This window comes from Engystomops pustulosus, chromosome 1 (genome assembly GCF_040894005.1).
Source record: "Engystomops pustulosus chromosome 1, aEngPut4.maternal, whole genome shotgun sequence".
Lineage (NCBI taxonomy): Eukaryota > Metazoa > Chordata > Amphibia > Anura > Leptodactylidae > Engystomops > Engystomops pustulosus.
The window spans coordinates 83,549,768-83,570,522 of record NC_092411.1 but is presented as its reverse complement, the minus strand read 5'-3'; the positions used below and the strand labels follow the sequence as shown (position 1 = coordinate 83,570,522).

Here is a 20,755-nt window from a genome sequence, read left to right as displayed (position 1 = left end):
TTAGGCGCCCCATCACTCCCAAAAGAATGCAACTACATCTTAAGTATATACTGTAATTTAAAAAAAAAAAAAAAGAGACAAATACCTGGTCACTAGTAGTATTCGATGCAATTACAGGCAGAAAATCATCAAATCGATTCTTTATGAATTCAGCAGGGTCAAGCTTCAGCTTGTACACAACATCCACCCACAGGTCCCTATATGAGGAGGCTGGATAGATAAATGGATTAGTTAAAATGGGCCAAGAAGCGACTTATTATTTTTTATATTTCTGTTGTCTACTCACCAACTAATGAATGGTTTGCCAACACCAGAAGTTCCTGGGCCAGGTTTTCAGCTTCTCCGGGCTCTAATTCTGGCACACATGTAAGAACATGAATTGCTTCCTGGATGATCCTTGGAGTCACATAAAATTTTCCAGGCTCTGGCACTTCCTCAGAATCCATGGCCAAATTATCTACTGGTACCAGCTGTGATATGGGGAAAGAGGCTTGTAAATTTGATAAAATAGCCTATAAACTCCAGTCCCAATATAAGCATGTATATTCCTCTACCTTGTTTGAATTTAGAACAACCTTCAGCTCAGACAACAGGCCATGCAACAACGTGGTACCCCCAAGTGAGGCCAGGAGCTTCTTGATGGTTTGTTGACACTGCTTACGGACCTTCCATGAGCGAGTCAGCAGGATAGTTATTAAAGAATGGTAGTATGGCCTAAAAGGAAAAAAACAAAGTGATAAATCTGACAAACATCACAGGAAAAATATAAAGCAATCAAAAATTGTCTACTTACTGAGCACGGTTGTCGGGGAACCTTTGGATGTGATCTAGCAAAAGTCTCTCACATAACTGCAAAAGTGTGCATAGGCCTGAGGAAGACAAAACATGGGGAGGCGATGGTAACGTTACTAGCTAGTAATAGCAAAAATAAATACATAACATCAATAAGAAATGAAAACAACTAGTAAAAAAAACCAACAACTTATCACTCAAACTCAAAAAAAAATTAAACAACAAACAACAATTCATTTTTCCATCTTGGAGCAGGTTTGGCTGAACACCAGACAAAACCAGAGCTGGAAATACTAGCACAAAATGTAAAGGCCTTAAAGCTAATACAAGCAGCCTTCACTACAAAAAAAGTGTGGCATATAGGCAGATTAACAATGGGGAGTTTGACTTTTACTTACACTCCTCACTTGCCGAAGAAAGAAACTTTTCAGAAGTAAAAATCTGTCTCTTATCATCAGAAAGCAACATCCAAAAGTTGTTCAGCTTGTTTTCTGTATGGAAAAATACAAAAGGAAATAATGCATAAACTACAACACTTTGTCCGCAAAATAAAAATCTTTTATCAAATAAAGGTATTGATCAAAGAACACCGTACCGCTCCCGTAAAGGGCTGTGAGCCCATAGAAGTGTATGAGAGGCGTATATACGTCGGATGTATATACGCCCCCCATGTAAATATGGCCTTACCTTGCACAAGCAATGAGGCAATTGTGAATTGAATGTAAAAAAATAATAGTGAAAAGTGAAAAGTACGATAAGTGATTGAAAAAAATTAAGCACTCAAACACCAACTTCCTTTCCACAACCAAATACACACAAATAAACCCATACCTCTGAAAAAATGACAATGCAAAAACAAATGAGATTTTCTACAATGTACTATGGTTGTTCTATGGTCCTACTGATTCATAGAAAAAAGATAACTTATTTTTGTGGTGAAGTGACCAACCCTGTATGTTAAAAAAAAAAAAAGAATTGAGGATTTTATCTTATTCTACCCAGAAAGAGCTAATAAAATCGCATCAAAAAGCTACAGACAAACAAAAATTATGTATCTGCAAAATGCATTTCATCCTGAAAAGAATAGCTCCTCATATGTCGATGTTAACAGAAACATAAAAGCATTAATAGCCTATGCAGTGTAACAATGCAAAACCTAAAAACTGTACTTTCTTTCACTCATAACGCGGGGTCCATCATGGACATACCAAACTTCTAGCAGGATTAAGTAAGGTCCCTTTCACACAAACATATAATTTCTCCAGTCATGTATTTCTGTGTTTGTATGAATCCGTATATACATGACATTTTTTAATCCGTATAGGCATGTATGTCACTTGCTAATGATGGATAGCGGACTATTGGTGGAGTGACGAAATGCACCTCCTGTTGGTTCTGGATACTGCACGTATATACGGCGTCCTGTACCACCTGTGTTGTTATGAATAAATACTGAGGCGTTCCTGGTGAGTGCCGCGATTTTCTTCACATCTATTCAAGATTATACTGTTTTCCTGCTGAGCACCACCTGTGGCTTCACCTTACTGCAACATATGCCATACGTTACTCCAACGGAACCGGGGCTAAATTGTGTCGCAGGGTGCTTGGGGATAGTGCCAGAGCCACTTTTATCTCCCCTTTGTGATATTTTAAAGAGAACCCGTCACCACAATTTCACATATACAGCTAGCGACAGGTTCCCATAGAGCTCTATTAACAACCGTATATACGAGTATAAGCCGAGACCCCTAACTTTAACACAAAAAACTGGAAAAACCTGTTGACTCGAATAAAAGGAGAGGGTGGGAAATGCATTGGTCACAGCCCCTGTAGTATATAGCCAGCCAGCCCCCTGTAGTATATAGCCAGCCAGCCCCCTGTAGTATATAGCCAGCCAGCCCCCTGTAGTATATAGCCAGCCAGCCCCCTGTAGTATATAGGCAGCCAGACCCCTGTAGTATATAGGCAGCCAGACCCCTGTAGTATATAGGCAGCCAGACCCCTGTAGTATATAGGCAGCCAGACCCCTGTAGTATATAGCGATCCAGCTCCCTGCAGTATATAGCGAGCCAGCCCCCTACGGCAGTTTTCATATGTTCGCGTGAAAGGAGCTTTAGGATTAAGAGTCAGGATATTTGGTTAGTGTATTCTGACAACAAGACTTAAAATTTCCTTTTGATAGAAAAGGAAGCTTAAAGGGGTCGTCTGAGTTTTCAAAAAAAACTATATGTGGCCGGGAGCGGGCTGACTAAAACAATAAAGATGTACTTACCTCCCGGTGCCCTCCGGTATCCAGCGCTGCTGTCGCTCCGGTCCGGGCGCCATGTAAACAAACATGCCCGCCGGAGCAGCGCTGGACTCAGTTCCGGCCGGACCCGACAACCTTCCGGTCCCCATACACAATGCTGTGTATAGGGACGGGTAGGCGTACAGGCCACGGCCGGCCGGAAGCCGAGTCCAGCGCTGCTCCGGCGGCCATGTTTGTTTACATGGCGCCCGGAGCGACAGCAGCGCTGGATACCGGAGGGCACCGGAGGTAAGTACATCTTTATTATTTTAGGCAGCCTGCTCCCGGCCACATATATATATATATTTTTTTTTTTTAAACTCGGACAACCCCTTTAATCATTGAGGGGGATTATAGATCTGGTACCCTTAACCCACTACAGGTACGGCCCTGAAGTTCAGGGGCTCAAATCGACCTGTATATTAGCTTTGCATGGTCTCAATCAGTAAAACTGAATGGGAGTCCAATTTGTAGATCCCGCGCGGCCACTCTCTCTCTCATTGTGACAAATGAAGCTGGGATAATATCCCACTTTTGTTGCACATGTGGCACACACAGGCCACTTGCACAGAGAAGCCGCGTTGTACTATGCTGGCTTCGCTTGCAGCAACGCGCAGACGCCAGCAGTTCTTTTTATGTGACCACATAAAAAAATTTATACAGGACATTTTGGGACACTAAACCACCGGTCCATAAACACCTATGAGTGGTATAACCCCTTAAGGACGCAGCATTTTTTCATTCATTTTTCACTCTCCACCTTCAAAAATCTAAAACTCTTTGATTTTTCCATCTACAGAGCTGTGTTAGTGCTTATTTTCTGCGTAACAAATTTTACTTCTCAGTGATGTTATTTATTATTCCATGCCGTGTACTGGGAAGCTGGAAAAAATTCCAATTGTGGCGACTTCGGGCTCAGCTTTTACAACTTTCAATGTGCGCTCCAAATGATACATCTACTTTATAGTTTGGTTCGTTACGATCATGGTGATAGCAATTTTATATACACTCACTGGCCACTTTATTAGGTACACCTGTCCAACTGCTCGTTAACACTTAATTTCTAATCAGCCAATCACATGGCGGCAACTCAGTGCATTTAGGCATGTAGACATGGTCAAGACAATCTCCTGCAGTTCAAACCGAGCACCAGTATGGGGAAGAAAGGTGATTTGAGTGTCTTTGAACGTGGCATGGTTGTTGGTGCCAGAAGGGCTGGTCTGAGTATTTCAGAAACTGCTGATCTACTGGGATTTTCACGCACAACCATCTCTAGGGTTTACAGAGAATGGTCCGAAAAAGAAAAACCATCCAGTGAGCGGCAGTTCTGTGGGCGGAAATGCCTTGTTGATGCCAGAGGTCAGAGGAGAATGGGCAGACTGGTTCGAGCTGATAGAAAGGCAACAGTGACTCAAATCGCCACCCGTTACAACCAAGGTAGGCAGAAGAGCATCTCTGAACGCACAGTACGTCGAACTTTGAGGCAGATGGGCTACAGCAGCAGAAGACCACACCGGGTGCCACTCCTTTCAGCTAAGAACAGGAAACTGAGGCTACAATTTGCACAAGCTCATCAAAATTGGACAGTAGAAGATTGGTAAAACGTTGCCTTGTCTGATGAGTCTCGATTTCTGCTGCAACATTCGAATGGTAGGGTCAGAATTTGGCGTCAACAACATGAAAGCATGGATCCATCTTGCCTTGTATCAACGGTTCAGGCTGGTGGTGGTGTCATGGTGTGGGGAATATTTTCTTGGCACTCTTTGGGCCCCTTGGTACCAATTGAGCATTGTTGCAACGCCACAACCTACCTGAGTATTGTTGCTGACCATGTCCATCCCTTTATGACCACAATGTACCCAACATCTGATGGCTACTTTCAGCAGGATAATGCTCCATGTCATAAAGCTGGAATCATCTCAGACTGGTTTCTTGAACATGACAATGAGGTCACTGTACTCAAATGGCCTCCACAGTCACCAGATCTCAATCCAATAGAGCATCTTTGGGATGTGGTGGAACGGGAGATTCGCATCATGGATGTGCAGCCGACAAATCTACGGCAACTGTGTGATGCCATCATGTCAATATGGACCAAAATCTCTGAGGAATGCTTCCAGCACCTTGTTGAATGTATGCCATGAAGAATTGAGGCAGTTCTGAAGGCAAAAGGGGGTCCAACCCCTTACTAGCATGGTGTACCTAATAAAGTGGCCGGTGAGTGTAGGTTTTATTGTGTTTTGGTACATTTTGAAAAATTGAAAGAATGAAAGGTTCCCTGTAAAATCCCAACCACTGTCTTCAGATGTACATTTGTAATCTTACCAACTTGACTTTCAGTGAGGGAAATCCTGCATACAAGAACAGCAGCAGCCAAGGATTCTGTTAACAATGATATCTGTGCGCTCTGTGCTGCAGCCTTCTCCACAGTTTGAATCAAAAGGGGTACAAGTCCCAGAGCTTGCCCCAACGTATCCCCTGCAAAATAACAAAAACACACATAAAAAGAGGATGTACCTTCCATGTACATGGTGCAGAGAAAAGTCCATTTGCATATAAATAAATGTATATGGCTCTGTATTCACTCCAGAGAGGGTATGCTCATGATACCGGACACTACACCTGAACAATATCCCTTTGGCAGTGATCATCTATACTAAGCCTAACCCTGGAGGGGCAGAGGTTAGCTATGGAATTCATAAAAATATGCATCTGCGCACTGCCATCCTATAATCCCCAGCTATCAGTCAGGGTCTTAAAAATAGGACCCCACTAATCAAAAATCTTTATTACCCCTATGATATGTTGTAAGTTTTCTGAAACTGTATGTAAACTTATTTCAGTTTACACAAAAATCAACTGACAAGTATGCTTAAGCATAGAAAATATAAAATAAAGATATCAATAAAGGAGAAGAGAGGATTAGGGGTGTAACACAACACTCCTTACTACATGATGCATACGAAAAAGTACCCAATACCGAAAATAGTGTCATTTCCTCTACTGCTTACAGTAATCAATTCGGACAAATTTCTAACATAATCAAGGGCAGTATCTCCTTATTGCAACAAGCTTAGTCGCTGGAACCAATTCTATCCAGAGGAGTTAGTGGTCTCTAAGAAAGCTCCCCCCTTGAGTTTACAACTTTCCATACAAATATGGATATTCCAAGTGTATTGCATGTGAGCACAATATGGTAGGAAAAACATTTGTATCTTCCGCCACCCAAAAAACATATGATATCAAAACTTATGTCAACTGTAACACTAACAGTAGCATATATATTGTGGAGTGCAACCTCTGCAATAAACAATATGTGGGTCACACATCTGGACCCCTTAGGCTACATTCACACTGCCGTTGCCCACTGTACCGCAGCACGGCGGGCAACGGCAGCGCACGGGGAGAGGAGGAGGAGGTGAGCGCAGCTCTTCCCCTCCCCTCTCCATAGGAACATATGGCGCACGGCGCCGTACTATGGACAAAGATAGGACGTGTCCTATCTTTTTCCAGGGTACTGAGCGGTACGGTGCCGCACGGCCATTGCCATCTACGGGGAACGTATATCGGCCATATATTACGTCGGCCATATATACGCCCCCCATATGGCAGTGTGAATGTAGCCTAAAAGTTAGAATCCGTAGGCACTTATCAGATATCTCGAATAACTCTGGTAATATCTCAGCAGCGCCCCGTCATTTCAGAGAAATACACACCAAAAGCGATAAAGGATTCAGATGTAAAGGGAAAGAAAGGGTCCTAAGGCGTGCGAGAAGGGGAGACATTAAGACGAGACTCCTTGGATGTTTGTTTTGGGCAGTCGACAACCGCAGGGTCTGAACATCAGACAGGATCTAATTCTTACAGATAAGGCTTTTACATGGTCCAATATAGGCTACTGACAATGCTTATAGTTGTAAGGAGTGTAAAAATAGACAAGTATAATGTAAATATACATGTATAATTCTTTTATTTTGGTTAATCTAATGACATCCCAACGTTGTTTATGTGCTGTAGATTAAGGTCCAGTTCACTATATATTAGATGTAAAAGCCACTTAGTGGACGTCGTAGGTGCTCTGTCTAACCCTATCACTATGCCAACAAGGGTGTGCTCGTTATGCATCATAGTGTCGTACTTTTGATACATGAGTTTTCTTCTGCTAATAGAAAGTTTGCATGATCTACACGTAGTATGTTATTTCCATTTTGTCTTGTATAGCATACTGTTTGTATACTCACACCATTACGGTCGTGAGTTTTTTCCTTAGTCACGTGACGTGGTGGGAGGTTCCATCTGTCATGTGACTCAGAGTGGGATATTTTAAATGGTGTTTATTTGGTACAAAATGTAGATCATGAATAAGGCGTAACAGCCATAACGCGTAGGTCCGTGTATTGCTCTCTTTGGATACGTGTTCTAGTTTTTAATTTTTTACCTTCAATAAAGAAGATTTTACGAGCCACGCTTTCTGAATTTGCGGATAAGTGCCAGGATAGCTTTTTTCGTTCCTTGTATTTAAACTTACCCTTGAACGATACCAGCATGCACTGGCAATATGAGTGCCTCACTCCTGAAGTGCTGGTCTTGAGAGAAGCTGCTTTCTGAAACCATTCTATCAGCTTCTTAGGAACTTCAGTAGTAAACTTCTGGCACCACTGAGTAAGCACAGTAACAGCATGAATAAGAGTTCCTTCATGAACTGCAACAAAAAAAATATTCTGTATTATAAAGCAGCAATGAAAGAGGCATTCTAGCAACCTACATAAAATACATACATTCAAAAATTATTTTAAATGAGAAAACACGAGAACCTCTGTTGCCAGTGAAACGCTGGGTCCAAGAATATTTTTGTTCAATCCCTCACACACTATAAAAAACAATAACTGATTGGGTGAACCAAACCAAAGAAGATGAATTAAGGGCAACTTTAAGTACCAGTTGGCTTATCCTGATTCTTTCCTAATCCATGTCTGCAGAAGGGATATAATATGGAGGGAGCTAAGAGTTCTCTGGCTTAGTGCCTGCCTCCTAGCGACAGGTATCCCCTGTGAGAGGTATATTTCTCTACAAGACGCCATTTTGAACCATAGTACGCCATTTTGTCTAAAGCCAGGGGGTCATGCTGACCACTGTAAGCCACATTGTAAAATGTCTATTCAACTCATAATTCAAACATAATTTTGTTTGAATCTGCTGAGAGACAGCTCTGTCCTTGACTCTTGTCCTATATTTTTGCTTTAGCATCTGCTTAACTTATGTTTTGGCCTCACTGAAGAGCCATCGGAGTCTTCTTCTCAGGACTTTTAGTAAAAACATTCTGTCTCCCTAGAGACAGTTCTCTGTGTGAGAAATAATATGTAAAGTTCATCTGCATGCTTTGGGAAAGTGAATTTATTGGGTGATATTCAAGGTGGCCTATAGCATTGCAGTATTTTATCACCTTTTCATGCCCCTATGAAGATGAATTTCTGTGTTTTATATATGCTGCGCGCTAATAAAGATTGTGAGTCTGCATTTTCTAAGAGACTGGTGTGTCTTGGTTTCTACTCTCGACCCGGTACCAGCAGCCATTTTTGGCTAAAGGGGTTAATTCGAAAGTCACCTTACAACTGATAAGGACTGTTTGAGCCCCAGATAAAGATCTTTCATAACCCCATGGTCTCCTCGCCAACAAAACCAGAGACATTAATATTACAGGTAAATATCACTAAATCCTCTTATTTGTACAAAAGTTTATGGGCATTTTATATTCACACTATGGATACATGGTAACAAATATCAAACACCAACCGCTCCCACAAATCAATGTTTCCCAAATAAACATTCTTACCTTCCTGCTGTAGAAAAGGGATAAACAATTCAGAAACTGTCTTGCTCAGCTCCTGACTTGAAGTGCCAGAAACAACATGGCGACTTAGGGCACCAATCCCTGAAAAAATATAATCAAAGACAATTATTGCAATTATGGAAAAATTTGCTGGCTCACTCATAGAAAAAATCTGTTAACAAATTTTATTCCAATGTGATTAAAAAAAATACACATGACACCATTAAAAATGGAAAAGAAAAACTGTCACGTTTCGAATCTTATGAGATCATTAGTCATAGTCTACAAGTTCTAAGAATTGTGCTGATTCTGATATTCAGTGCACTGGTTATGTGGATCAGCTGGGAAGGTGAGCTGAATGACAAACAACTTTTTTATGCTGGCTCATTGTTTGCCAGGATATGATGTGAACCCTGCCCATCCTCAAGTTCCACATTTATCTGGAGACAACAGTCTCCATGCTAATCTGGCAGCGTCACCTGACAATTCTTAGACAGGTCCAGTCTGGTATAGAATTGCACAGGCTACAGACCCACTGCCCTGCCCCACTCCATGGCCGGAACCCCCTAGCTCTCCAGTAGAGGGGGAATTGCAACTAAGTCATCACTTGTATGCCAGTCTTCAAGCATACAAACTGTGATAAAGCAGCCCTACACATGCAGTTTGTGTCACCACTTTTAGCTCCACTAGTTGCTGGGTGTCAGACCCACATCAATCTGCTACTTATGATTTATCATGAGAATAGGTTAATAATATCTACAATCCGAGTCTACAGTCTTCTTCCTACAATAAGTACCTGCTAAGGTAATAGATAGACTCATGTAATCAAGAAATGTTTGAGAGAATAAGGTCGTATTTATATTTCTCTCCCGTCCTGTGCAATGTGTTCAGTCTGTTAGATAGGACCAACATACAGGAGTTGCATGCTTTAGGATTAGCCTTAAATGCTATGTACAATATTCTTTGGGGTCCGACCTAATTTACACATCACCTTAATATTTTATCGACAAAATAAGAAAAATTGTAAAACAGCTAAAAATCAATGAGCTGAAAAGACATCAACACAGGTTAATTAATAGGAAGAACTCCTTTGTGTACCCCCACCGCCTCCCCCGAGCCATGTGTCCCAAAAAGAATGTATGACTATTTACCTGAAAGAACACTCATCTTCTGGGCCACAGCTGTAAGCTTTCCTTCTGAACCTAAATGGAATTACATGAAATTGTATTGTTAGATAACACTTCCTTGTATTTTAACACGTAAAAAAAAAACTATTTGCAGTTATTAATTTCTCACCTCCCAGGATTGCAAACAAATGCTTCCCCAATGCCTCCACAGCGGATGGATCACTGCACTGATGGGCCAGGTTCTGCAAAGCCACCACGGCTTCATCCATAAGTTGGGGGTTGTTTGACTTTAATTGTCCTTTAAGAAACAAGAAGATAAAATGTAGCACACATTGTTTTCAATATTTCGGTTCAGTTATTACACACTAAATGTCTGCATTGTAAAAAATTGTAAGAATGCATCCTTATATAGGAGAGAGATGCATTTTATAGAATATGTTCTATATTACATCCATCCCCCATACAGCATGAGAGTTCTATGATAATCCTCTAGCTGATGGAACCACCTATCAATGGTACTTGGCATAAATGCAGTTAACAGCTATTATTAGAGGGGTTCCCTCCTGATAATAAACAAATACACTGAACTCCTTCCGAGAAACTCAAGTCACCTGATGGCCCCATGCACAAAACCATAACTAACAGGTCTATGGCACCTGGTCACCTTGCGGTGAGCACACAGGGGGAGGTATATCAAATGTGTCTGTTCTGGTTTTTATTGAAACCATTTAGAGCTCAGCTGTCATTTTACCACAGCTTTTTATAAAATGAAGAAAGAAAACAAAAACAACAACGGAAGAGGATGGCGCTTCGCGTAATAACGTAGGGATAGGTCGGTACCGATTAATGGTGAGAAGGTGGGTGCTCACCTGGTAACCACTTGTTAGTAAGCGGTAAAGTTATCCAATCAGAGGGAAAAGGTTTCTTACTTGTAAAACTAGGTTACTGCAGCTACTCCTACGCTCTCCAAAGAACCGGTAACCAACGGCACCGTAACGTAAATGATACAGGAGTGCAAAAAAGAGGGAGAGCCAAGTGGGTGCGCTTGTAACCAAAATAAAAAGAGATCTCCCGATATTACGGAATTCACACTATTTATTGATATAACATAAAAATCCAGTGGTGATCCACTGGATTTTTATGCTATATCAATAAATAGTGTGAATTCCGTCATATCTGGAGATCTCATTTTATTTTGGTTACAAGCGCACCCACTTGGCTCTCCCTCTTTTTTGCACTCCTGTATCTTTTATAAAATGAAAGCTGGGGTCTCATTGGCTGCCGTGGGCAACTAGAAGTGTTCTGCTCTCAGACACTTCTGATAAATCTCCCCCACACATGACTAAGCCAGAGGGGAGGGGTGAGGAGTGCTCAACTCCAATCTCTTCTACACCCCGCCATATCTCCGATGTCTGTGAGAAAACCTGGCAGTAAGTGATATGAGAAACTATAATTTACACAGTACCAGTTATATTCAACGGTGTGCTGGAAAATGAGTCTCTGAAAAGGAATAACCCCGAAGATCTGAATGCAGATTCTACACAGTTACGTATGGATAGAGCTTTCTACTCCTAGCAAAAGCCAACATGTTCCCTTTCATGGAAATCTACCATCAAAATCAAGCATCACAAACAGGGACACTTACACACACCGGCCACTTTATTAGGTACACCTGTCCAACTGCTCGTTAACAATTAATTTCTAATCAGCCAATCAAATTGGGGCAACTCAGTGCATTTATGCATGTAGACATGGTCAAGACAATCTCCTGCAGTTCAAACCGAGCATCAGTATGGGGATGAAAGGTGATTTGAGTGCCTTTGAACGTGGCATGGTTGTTGGTGCCAGAAGGGCTGGTCTGAGTATTCCAGAAACTGCTGATCTACTGGGATTTTCACGCACAACCATCTCTAGGGTTTACAGAGAATGGTCCGAAAAAGAAAAAACATCCAGTGAGCGGCAGTTCTGTGGGCGGAAATGCCTTGTTGATGCCAGAGGTCAGAGGAGAATGGGCAGACTGGTTCGAGCTGATAGAAAGGCAACAGTGACTCAAATCGCCACCCGTTACAACCAAGGTAGGCAGAAGAGCATCTCTGAACGCACAGTATGTCGAACTTTGAGGCAGATGGGCTACAGCAGCAGAAGACCACACCGGGTGCCACTCCTTTCAGCTAAGAACAGGAAACTGAGGCTACAATTTGCACAAGCTCATCGAAATTGGACAGTAGAAGATTGGAAAAATGTTGCCTGGTCTGATGAGTCTCGATTTCTGCTGCGACATTCGGATGGTAGGGTCAGAATTTGGCGTCAACGACATGAAAGCATGGATCCATCCTGCCTTGTATCAACGGTTCAGGCTGGTGATGGTGGTGTCACGGTGTGGGGAATTTTCTTGGCACTCTTTGGGCCCCGTGGTATCAATTGAGCATCGTTGCAACGCCACAGCCTACCTGAGTATTGTTGCTGACCATGTCCATCCCTTTATGACCACAATGTACCCAACCTCTGATGGCTACTTTCAGCAGGATAATGCACCATGTCATAAAGCTGGAATCAACTCAAACTGGTTTCTTGAACATGACAATGAGTTCACTGTACTCAAATGGCCTCCACTGTCACCAGATCTCAATCCAATAGAGCATCTTTGGGATGTGGTGTAACGGGAGATTTGCATCATGGATGTGCAGCCGACAAATCTGCGGCAACTGTGTGATGCCATCATCTCAATATGGACCAAAATCTCTGAGGAATGCTTCCAGCACCTTGTTGAATCTATGCCACGAAGAATTGAGGCAGTTCTGAAGGCAAAAGGGGGTCCAACCCGTTTCTAGCATGGTGTACCTAATAAAGTGGCCAGTGAGTGTACTTATAGACCCAGACACTGTGACTGGGGTAATCTCTTATACTTGTTATCCATGGCCCCAATCCTTCTGAAATCAACTTTTTAAATTATACTAGGGAGTCTGAAGGTCTCCCGGGGGTGTTACTGGTGCCCCTCTGTGCTGTTCGCACACTGTTACACAGTGCAAGGAGCACTTTCTCCTCTACCCACTGTGTACTGAAACTTCCTCTGCTGCAGTGAGATTACAACATGAAGAGCGTGGGGGGGAGTACTGGGAGAGCAGGAGGGGGCAGTGTAATAGCCTGTGAAACTGCAGCATGGAGGGGCTCTTTCAGGCACATTAGCATCATTTTAAAAGTTGATTTTAGAAGGAAGGAAACTAAGAAATAAGGTTGCCACAGTCACAGTACCTGGACATTTTCAAATGATTGCAACTATGACTAAGTTAAGGATACTTACCAGCCAAGCTTTTACCAATATCAAGAGCATATTGGCTCAGATCAAGAGTCACAGAAGCACAAAGGAGCGAAACAGCTGAAAGAAAAATAGGGTTAAAGGTTATACAAATCGGATTCCAAATTTATTTCCTAAGCAAAAAAAAAAAAGCAGGTAAACTTACTCTGAATCACATTTTCTGGACTACGTAGTAGAGACTTTTGAAGCATGGGTAAAACTTGTTCTTTAAATTCCTCATGTGACAGACGCTGCAGGAGTGGGGTGCAACTTTCCTACAGGCAGAAGAGATGCAAATCAATACCTGCCAGTGACTGGCACTAAGGTTAGGCTGTGAGAAAAAAATGCCTTACCAGTATGTAGTGAGGGGGCTTCACTTTACTCATGAGAACCAATTTGACATAGAAATCTAGAAGATTGCTCTGCAGGGTTGAGAAACAGAAAATCCAAATATAAATAAGGCAACGCCTCGCGAACACCAAACATACAAAACCCCCTCACACTTACCCTGTACTTATTCAGTACAGCCAATTCATTTTGTTTTACACAGAACTGTACAGCAAGGCCAAGCATGCCCGCATATTTCTGGTTGGGTTCAAGGCTGAAAAGTGCGTCCAGGTATTTGGCCGCAAGGCCAGGATTCTAAAAAGAGAAAAAATTCTATGTTAAAACTGAAATATGATAAATTACAAATGGTTTGATATCAAGGGTGTCACGCACCTCCTTCCATAATCTGTTCATCTTCTTTGAAGAACTTAGTACAGCATGTCTGTGCGACCCTCCTAGTACATCCATCAACAGAAATGACTGACATTCAACCTAATGTGATAGGGACAAAGTGGCATAATTATTGGCAAATAGAAGTGCCATGTTAATTAAAAATATTGGATTTAACTCTCTAAACCCCACATAACATGACAGTCAATACACACCATTTTTTTCCATGTCTCTCCTTCCTGCTTGTCGGGAATGGAACACATGACCCTGGCAATGACACAGGTCCATGACAGGGCCAATGTTGCTGCTGAGCCGCTACTTTTGCTGTAAATCATCGAATAATAAATAATTAGTTATCAATGACACTTTTGTAATAGTAAAGCAATGTAGACAAGTCATTACCTGGGTTCTAGATTCTTGTTTCCCACTCCAGATGTCTGAAGAGACTGCAGTATGTTCTTAGCGGTGGCATCAGGCTGGGATTCCACCAACTGTTGGATAACAGACTGCAGCGCTCGACGGGACCCTGCATCTCTGTGAAATATCAAAAAATAGCATAACTTGATCTTAAAGGCCTAGGGAGCTCTACTAAATATTTTGGGAAAACTCACCTATATCGATGCAGTGTTAGACAGAATAATTTGGAGAGACCTTTAACAGCAGGCTCTGGTAGATCTGAAAGGAAAATATACCTTTAGAATGTAAACGGGCTTAGTAGCTCTCTGCTCTGGCAGGCTCTCCGGGCTTAGTATCTCTCTGCTCTGGCAGGCTCTCTGGGCTTAGTAGCTCTATGCTCTTGGGGGATCTCGGGGCTTAGTAGCTGTCCGCTTTGTAGGGCTCTCCTGGCTTAGTAGCTCTCTGCTGCGGGTGGCTCTCCTGGCTTAGTAGCTCTCTGCTGTGAGTGGCTCTCCTGGCTTAGTAGCTCTCTGCTCTGGGGGGACCTCGGGGCTTAGTAGTTGTCTACTTTGGAAGGGGGGGGCTCTCTGGTGTTAGTAGTTGTCTACTCTGGGGGATGCCCTATTCAATTTGGAAAACCCCTTTAAGTTAATATTATAGGTATACCGTATAGGCAAATCCCCACATGCATAGTCAGGTCATGTTCATCATTCCTTTTCTCAAGGGTAAAATACTAGACACAACATTGCATCACTTGATATTAACTTCAGTACAGAATCATTTATGAAAATATTGTGCAGTGTATTAGAAGTTTTCATTTTTCCTACGAGGAAGATACCCACCTTTAGAAGAAATACATAATTTCAATTCATTCAAAATCTCTTTCCGTTCCTTCACACTTGATGTGGTGACTTTGGCTGCAAACTTCTTCAGAGTATCCTGTACCTAGGAGAAGTACAAATCTCAGATGAACAGAAAAGTAAAGATAAACAATGAAATCCCTAAATTAAATTGTACATATAGATTCCCAATTTAAGAAGGGTAAATGTTTTTATTGACTCATGACAGATCAGTGTATGCTAACCTGTTACTCACTAAGGCATAGCTTACATACACATGAGAATAATCCTGGACTAAATAATAATTACATTGTATAAAGCTCTACTATGGCACGTTTACCTCTATGGCAAACTACACCTACAACTTGGTGATCGAAACTGTCGAAACTGTATATTTTATCATTGTAGCTCCAGACCATTTTTTTTTGCACCAGTGACAATTAGAGTTTCAAAATTCTTTGCTGTAATGAGAACAAGGATTATCACTTCATTACAGACACATTACAGCTGATCATTGCAGCCTGGGACTATAGTAACATCCAGAGAGCTTCACCAGGTCACAGTGGGCAGAGGGTCCATCTTTAACTAGGGGTTGTCTGTAAGTTGTGTGTCCTTAAGTGGGGGGGACAAGTCTAAATAAAACTTAAAAAAAAAAAGTAGGAGTCACCATTCCATAATAGCTTCAACAAGTGTTTGACGACTCCACGTGCCATGTTTAACAGGGGGTAAAGGAGTAGAGAATGGAAAACAATCATGTACCCTGGCCTGGGTAGGGAGTTGGAGGCAGAGCAACTAGCTACATCAGACCGTAGAGGAATATATAACCCCATCCAGTCATACTTTTGTGAAAAAAGTGGCAATTTTCCATGATTGCATTCTTTGACGCTAAAAATTAATAAGTGAATATGTAGGTATGTCAGGGGTTACTTTTATAAAGGGGTTTTCCCATGAAAGAAAATTCTCAAATTTCAATCTCCAAGTGATGTTTACACAATAAAGATCATTTAAATCCCTTACTTTACAATTTTACACAGTTTTATTCCAGTTTTAGCTCCTTTCACTCAGTGATGGTCAGTGTATTCAGCTAATATCTGACACTTGGAAAGAGAGATGAGACAGATCAGAGAAGAGAGATTATGACATCCATTAAATGCATAGTACACATTCTCTCCTCTATCATAGGCATTACATACTGTCAGCTCTACTATGTACCTTCCTCCCTACCCCTGGATAAAGATCTTATCTGTCTGTAGCTTGTAGATTTACTCTCCTCAGGATGCTGCTTGCTGCTGTTGTTGCAGGAAGTCAGTGTGTGTGTGAGCTCGTCCTGGAATGCAAGGGAGGGGGCTAGAGGCAAAGAGCAGCTCAGCGCAGCATCAGACTGGAGAATAATGTCTTCCCCGACCCGAAAGCCAAAAGATTAACGGTCACATCCAGAGGCAACCAAAATCATGTACACCAGAACTGATAAAGACTGGTTGGAATTATATCGGTGAAATGCTGTATTTTTGTTAATAACATTTAATTAAAAAATGTGTTATTTTGTTATCCTGAATACATTTAAGAATCTTGTCTTCAACATACCCCTTTAAGTGACTGTAGGGAATTGTAATTTGTGAAAATCTGCACAATTCTGTCTCTGGAAGCTTATGTGTAGAAAGGAAATACGACACAGACCGTATTCCCAACCTATCGACAAAATCTGCAATCCTGCACAGGCCCTAATCCAACCACCATTGAAAAGCTGATGGTAATACCAGTAGTCTTGAAGCAAAACTATGGTTGGAAAAGAGCCATGCAGCTGGAGTATGAGGAGATCTCATCCTACATACAAGTTCGGTTCTGTAGGTTTGTTCTTAAGTTCAGTTTGTATGTAAGTCGGAACCGTATACTTTATTATTGTAACAACAGTCAAAATTTTTTTGGTCTTTGTGACAATTGGATTTTAAAAATGTTGGATTGTCATAAGAACCAGGATTAACAATAAGTCTTAATTACAGGCAACATTGATAACTGTTAAAGCTGTTTATTGTAGCCTAAGGCTAAAGTACAGTAAATTACCAACGTCCAGAGGTCCGTTTGTAACTAGGGGTCGTTTGTAAGTCAGATGTTCTTAAGTAGGGGACCGCCTGTACTTTATTCTATCCCGGACGGCTAGATTTAAAGACAGAGGAGTGGGGCACAGTATAGCAAGCCTATCCTTCGGTTTAACCCAGGGAAGGTTAAAAAGGACCAGGGAGCATGCAGTTTGTTCGATTTGGGCCCAGAGTTGTAGTCTGGATTTCCTATGCAGGGAAACTAGCAGGACTAATCTAGCCACATAATAATATTTACAAACATTCAGAGCACCTAATCCGCAATCCTACTACACCCAGTCCCCACCTTGTTGATTTTTATATATTAGATTATATATGAAGCCAAAAACCAAAGTACTTTTTCTATAGGTTTGGTAGAAATAATATCCTAATTATGCACTTGGCCCATACATGGTTGGATGTCCAAGCATCATAGTTAAAGGGGTTGTCCAGGTTTAAAGAAATATATATCCGGTAAGGGCGCTACAAAAACGGGGAAAAAAAAAAAAAACCTCTTTGTATACAGAAGCAGGTATACCCACGAGTCCACTGCTGTGCGCCGGATACAGTATTAGATACAATGCAGTATCCAGCGACCAGAAGTAGCTGATTGGAAGCACCTGCCCAACGTACTCTTATTACAGTTTGGTGCGTTTGCCCTGAAGTTATGCAGCAGCTCCTTGCATCTTCTACAACTATAATGCTTGCACTCCATGAACTATGGTCAGTGTTTCACAAGCCAAGACCATTTCTGTGTTTTTTCAGATTTTAATGGCTTGATTATAAAGTTGTGCAACAATGGGCATGTATCCCATATCCACAAGATAAGTAATAGTTGTTAGATCGTCGCTGACCCTAGAAAGGAGTTCATAGCCCCCTTTGACGCCACACAGTACAGCTGTAGTGAGGGAGTTTGACTGGAGTGGTGGTTACATATGCTCACTGCTTTGTGCTGTGTCTATAGGACAGTGCTTGGTGGTTACCATCAGACCAATAGTGCAGATGATTTCTTATGCCTTATTCTATGCTAGGTTAGACCTAGCATAGAATAATTGAATTCAGAGGGTCAACTCAGTTAAATGATCCTGTAAACCCATCAAGTGCATGGAGCAAGTCTGTCCAGCCGCACTAGATCATGGATTATGGGCATAGTACCACAAGATCATAATGTGATTGAATGATAAGAAGGCTGTAAATATTAGATATTGCCACTTAGTAAAAGGGCTTAGAAGTCATAATGAAAAGCATCCTTTATGCCATAACCTGTACCAGCGGATAGTCCAAGAACAGAACCCGCAGTACCGCACATCCTCATGCTGCAGCTTGTATGATCAGGAAATGATAAGTGATGTGCATTACAATCTCACAGTGCAATACACCAAGCTGCTCAAATAGCATTTCCCACACTGGATCTCATGGGTGGTATCCTGGCAGCCAGAAAAGATGCGGATGTGGAAGTGGCACATACATTGTATTGTACATAAGGTAAAGCTTTATTCACCCCGTGGGTGCAGGGAAGAGCAATGTGCCCTACAGCAGCCTGGCACAGACAGCACCCGTATGGTGACCACAGCTCACACAGGGCAGGCATCAGCGCCATGTGCAGGGAGCCGGGGCCTGCACACAACACAGAGGGCGCAGTCACCATTACACACCGATCCACATAAATACACACATCAATCATCTCCACCGGTGCCACACCAACCTGCGTGTCCGCCGCCATCTTACCGGCCCTGACCCAGGAAGCGCTTCCAACGCACTTCCGCCAGGTACTTCCCGAATGATTCGCTTTGCGTGTCGGCTACCGTGCGCGTCATTTCCGGTACAGCTCGCTGCGTTATTCCCGGCCATCCGGGTAACATGGCGAGTTCTACGTATGACTGCTGCCAGTGCCCACTCTCGCCCCATAGTCACAGCTTTCATTATGAGAAGTCACCCTCCAGTACGTGGCTAGTCATTCCTGACAGGAAAAGCTACGAGCCGATATTGGTTTCCTTTCTTCTAGCATCATAGTTCATCATAAATCCCATCTGACAGATTCATGATTTGGCGGCAGCCTGTGATCAGCCTTATAAAGCTGGCGGCTTCAGTGATACAGCCGGGAGCCTAGCAATACAGTATAATAATGATCTTTATTTCTATAGCGCCATCATATTCCATAGCGCTTTACAAATCATAGGGGGCATATACAAATATAATAAAACATTATAGAGTACAAACAGTCATATGGAACAATAGGAGTGAGGTCCCTGCTCGCAAGAGCTTACAGTCTTAAGAGGAAGAGTGGGGTGACACAAGAGGTAAAAGAATATGTAATGGTCCAGCCATAAGGGAATAGAACAATATATAATAAATAGAACTGCTGTCGCTTGACCCAGTCATCAGCCGTCATCTTATATACAAAGTCCAGGGTGAATGGAACTGCAGAGAAGCTTGGTGACTGCTGGTTGCTGGGTAACAGATGGGAGGACGACACCGGATGGGTTAGTAAAAAAAAAATCGTTGAAACTTCATGCAGTTAATGAGTGTTATAGGCTTGCCTAAAGAGATGGGTTTTAAGAGCACGTTTGAAACTTTGGGGGCGCGGTCCCACGGTGCGTTTGCAAACGCAGACCAAACCACGCCCACCGGGGCGGTCCGCGGTCCGATCGCATCGGCGTTTTCCATAGAAACATAGAGAAACGCCGATGCGATCGGACCGCGGACCGCCCCGGTGGGCGTGGTTTGGTCTGCGTCTGCGTTTGCAAACGCACCGTGGGACCGCGCCCTGAAGGTTAGGTATTAGTCTGATAGTCCGGGGCAGAGCATTCCTTAGAATGGGTGCAGCTCTAGAGAAATCTTGGACACGCAAGTGGGAGGTCCGCACTAGGGTAGAGGTTAAAGGAGTATTCCCATCTGGGCATTTACATTTAAATAAATTCATTTGCCATATGTAAACATTTCTTCAATTGGATGTTAATAAAAAAAAAATGTTCCCGTGTGAAGATAATTTCTCATAAATGTAGTCATGTGGTCCCTTAGAAACCAGATAGCTTCCTTGGATACGACCACGTCACTCTGGCTGCGGTGGCCAGACATGCGCTATAGAGTCCTGCCGGACCACCAGGATTCAGCAATCATTACCACAGGACAGCTGTTCGACATGCAGTAACTCCCGGACATTTTATATACAACAACCTTTTGTTTCTATGTGCACTCAATCCATCAGAGGTGGCCGTATCCGAGGAAGCAATCTCGTTTCTAAGGGACAACATGGCTACATTTATGAGAAATTATCTTCACACAGGAACATTTTTTTTAATGACATCTAATTGAAGAAATGTTTACATATGGCAGATTAATGAAACTGAATGTGAGTGCCCAGATGAGAATACCCCTTTAATCTAAGATCACTGGC

At 42.3% G+C, this 20,755-nt stretch overlaps 1 protein-coding gene across 1 annotated transcript in view; it reads right to left on the bottom strand.

Annotated features, from left to right (window-relative positions):
* GCN1 (GCN1 activator of EIF2AK4) overlaps positions 1 to 19,196 on the bottom strand; it is a 41,839-nt gene extending 22,643 nt beyond the window's left edge. The window contains exons 1-20 of the mRNA XM_072146368.1: positions 19,064 to 19,196; positions 15,287 to 15,389; positions 14,660 to 14,723; positions 14,451 to 14,582; positions 14,264 to 14,372; positions 14,052 to 14,150; positions 13,839 to 13,973; positions 13,685 to 13,753; positions 13,498 to 13,606; positions 13,338 to 13,412; positions 10,206 to 10,334; positions 10,061 to 10,111; positions 8,913 to 9,011; positions 7,608 to 7,781; positions 5,405 to 5,557; positions 1,191 to 1,283; positions 794 to 869; positions 555 to 714; positions 287 to 470; positions 86 to 210 (exon numbers count right to left, since the gene is read on the bottom strand). Coding sequence (XP_072002469.1) covers positions 86 to 210; positions 287 to 470; positions 555 to 714; positions 794 to 869; positions 1,191 to 1,283; positions 5,405 to 5,557; positions 7,608 to 7,781; positions 8,913 to 9,011; positions 10,061 to 10,111; positions 10,206 to 10,334; positions 13,338 to 13,412; positions 13,498 to 13,606; positions 13,685 to 13,753; positions 13,839 to 13,973; positions 14,052 to 14,150; positions 14,264 to 14,372; positions 14,451 to 14,582; positions 14,660 to 14,723; positions 15,287 to 15,389; positions 19,064 to 19,081 — 2,157 coding nt within the window. The 5' untranslated portion in view covers positions 19,082 to 19,196. The remainder of the gene's footprint in view (positions 1 to 85; positions 211 to 286; positions 471 to 554; positions 715 to 793; positions 870 to 1,190; positions 1,284 to 5,404; positions 5,558 to 7,607; positions 7,782 to 8,912; positions 9,012 to 10,060; positions 10,112 to 10,205; positions 10,335 to 13,337; positions 13,413 to 13,497; positions 13,607 to 13,684; positions 13,754 to 13,838; positions 13,974 to 14,051; positions 14,151 to 14,263; positions 14,373 to 14,450; positions 14,583 to 14,659; positions 14,724 to 15,286; positions 15,390 to 19,063) is intronic.
* Positions 19,197 to 20,755: the final 1,559 nt, after the last annotated feature.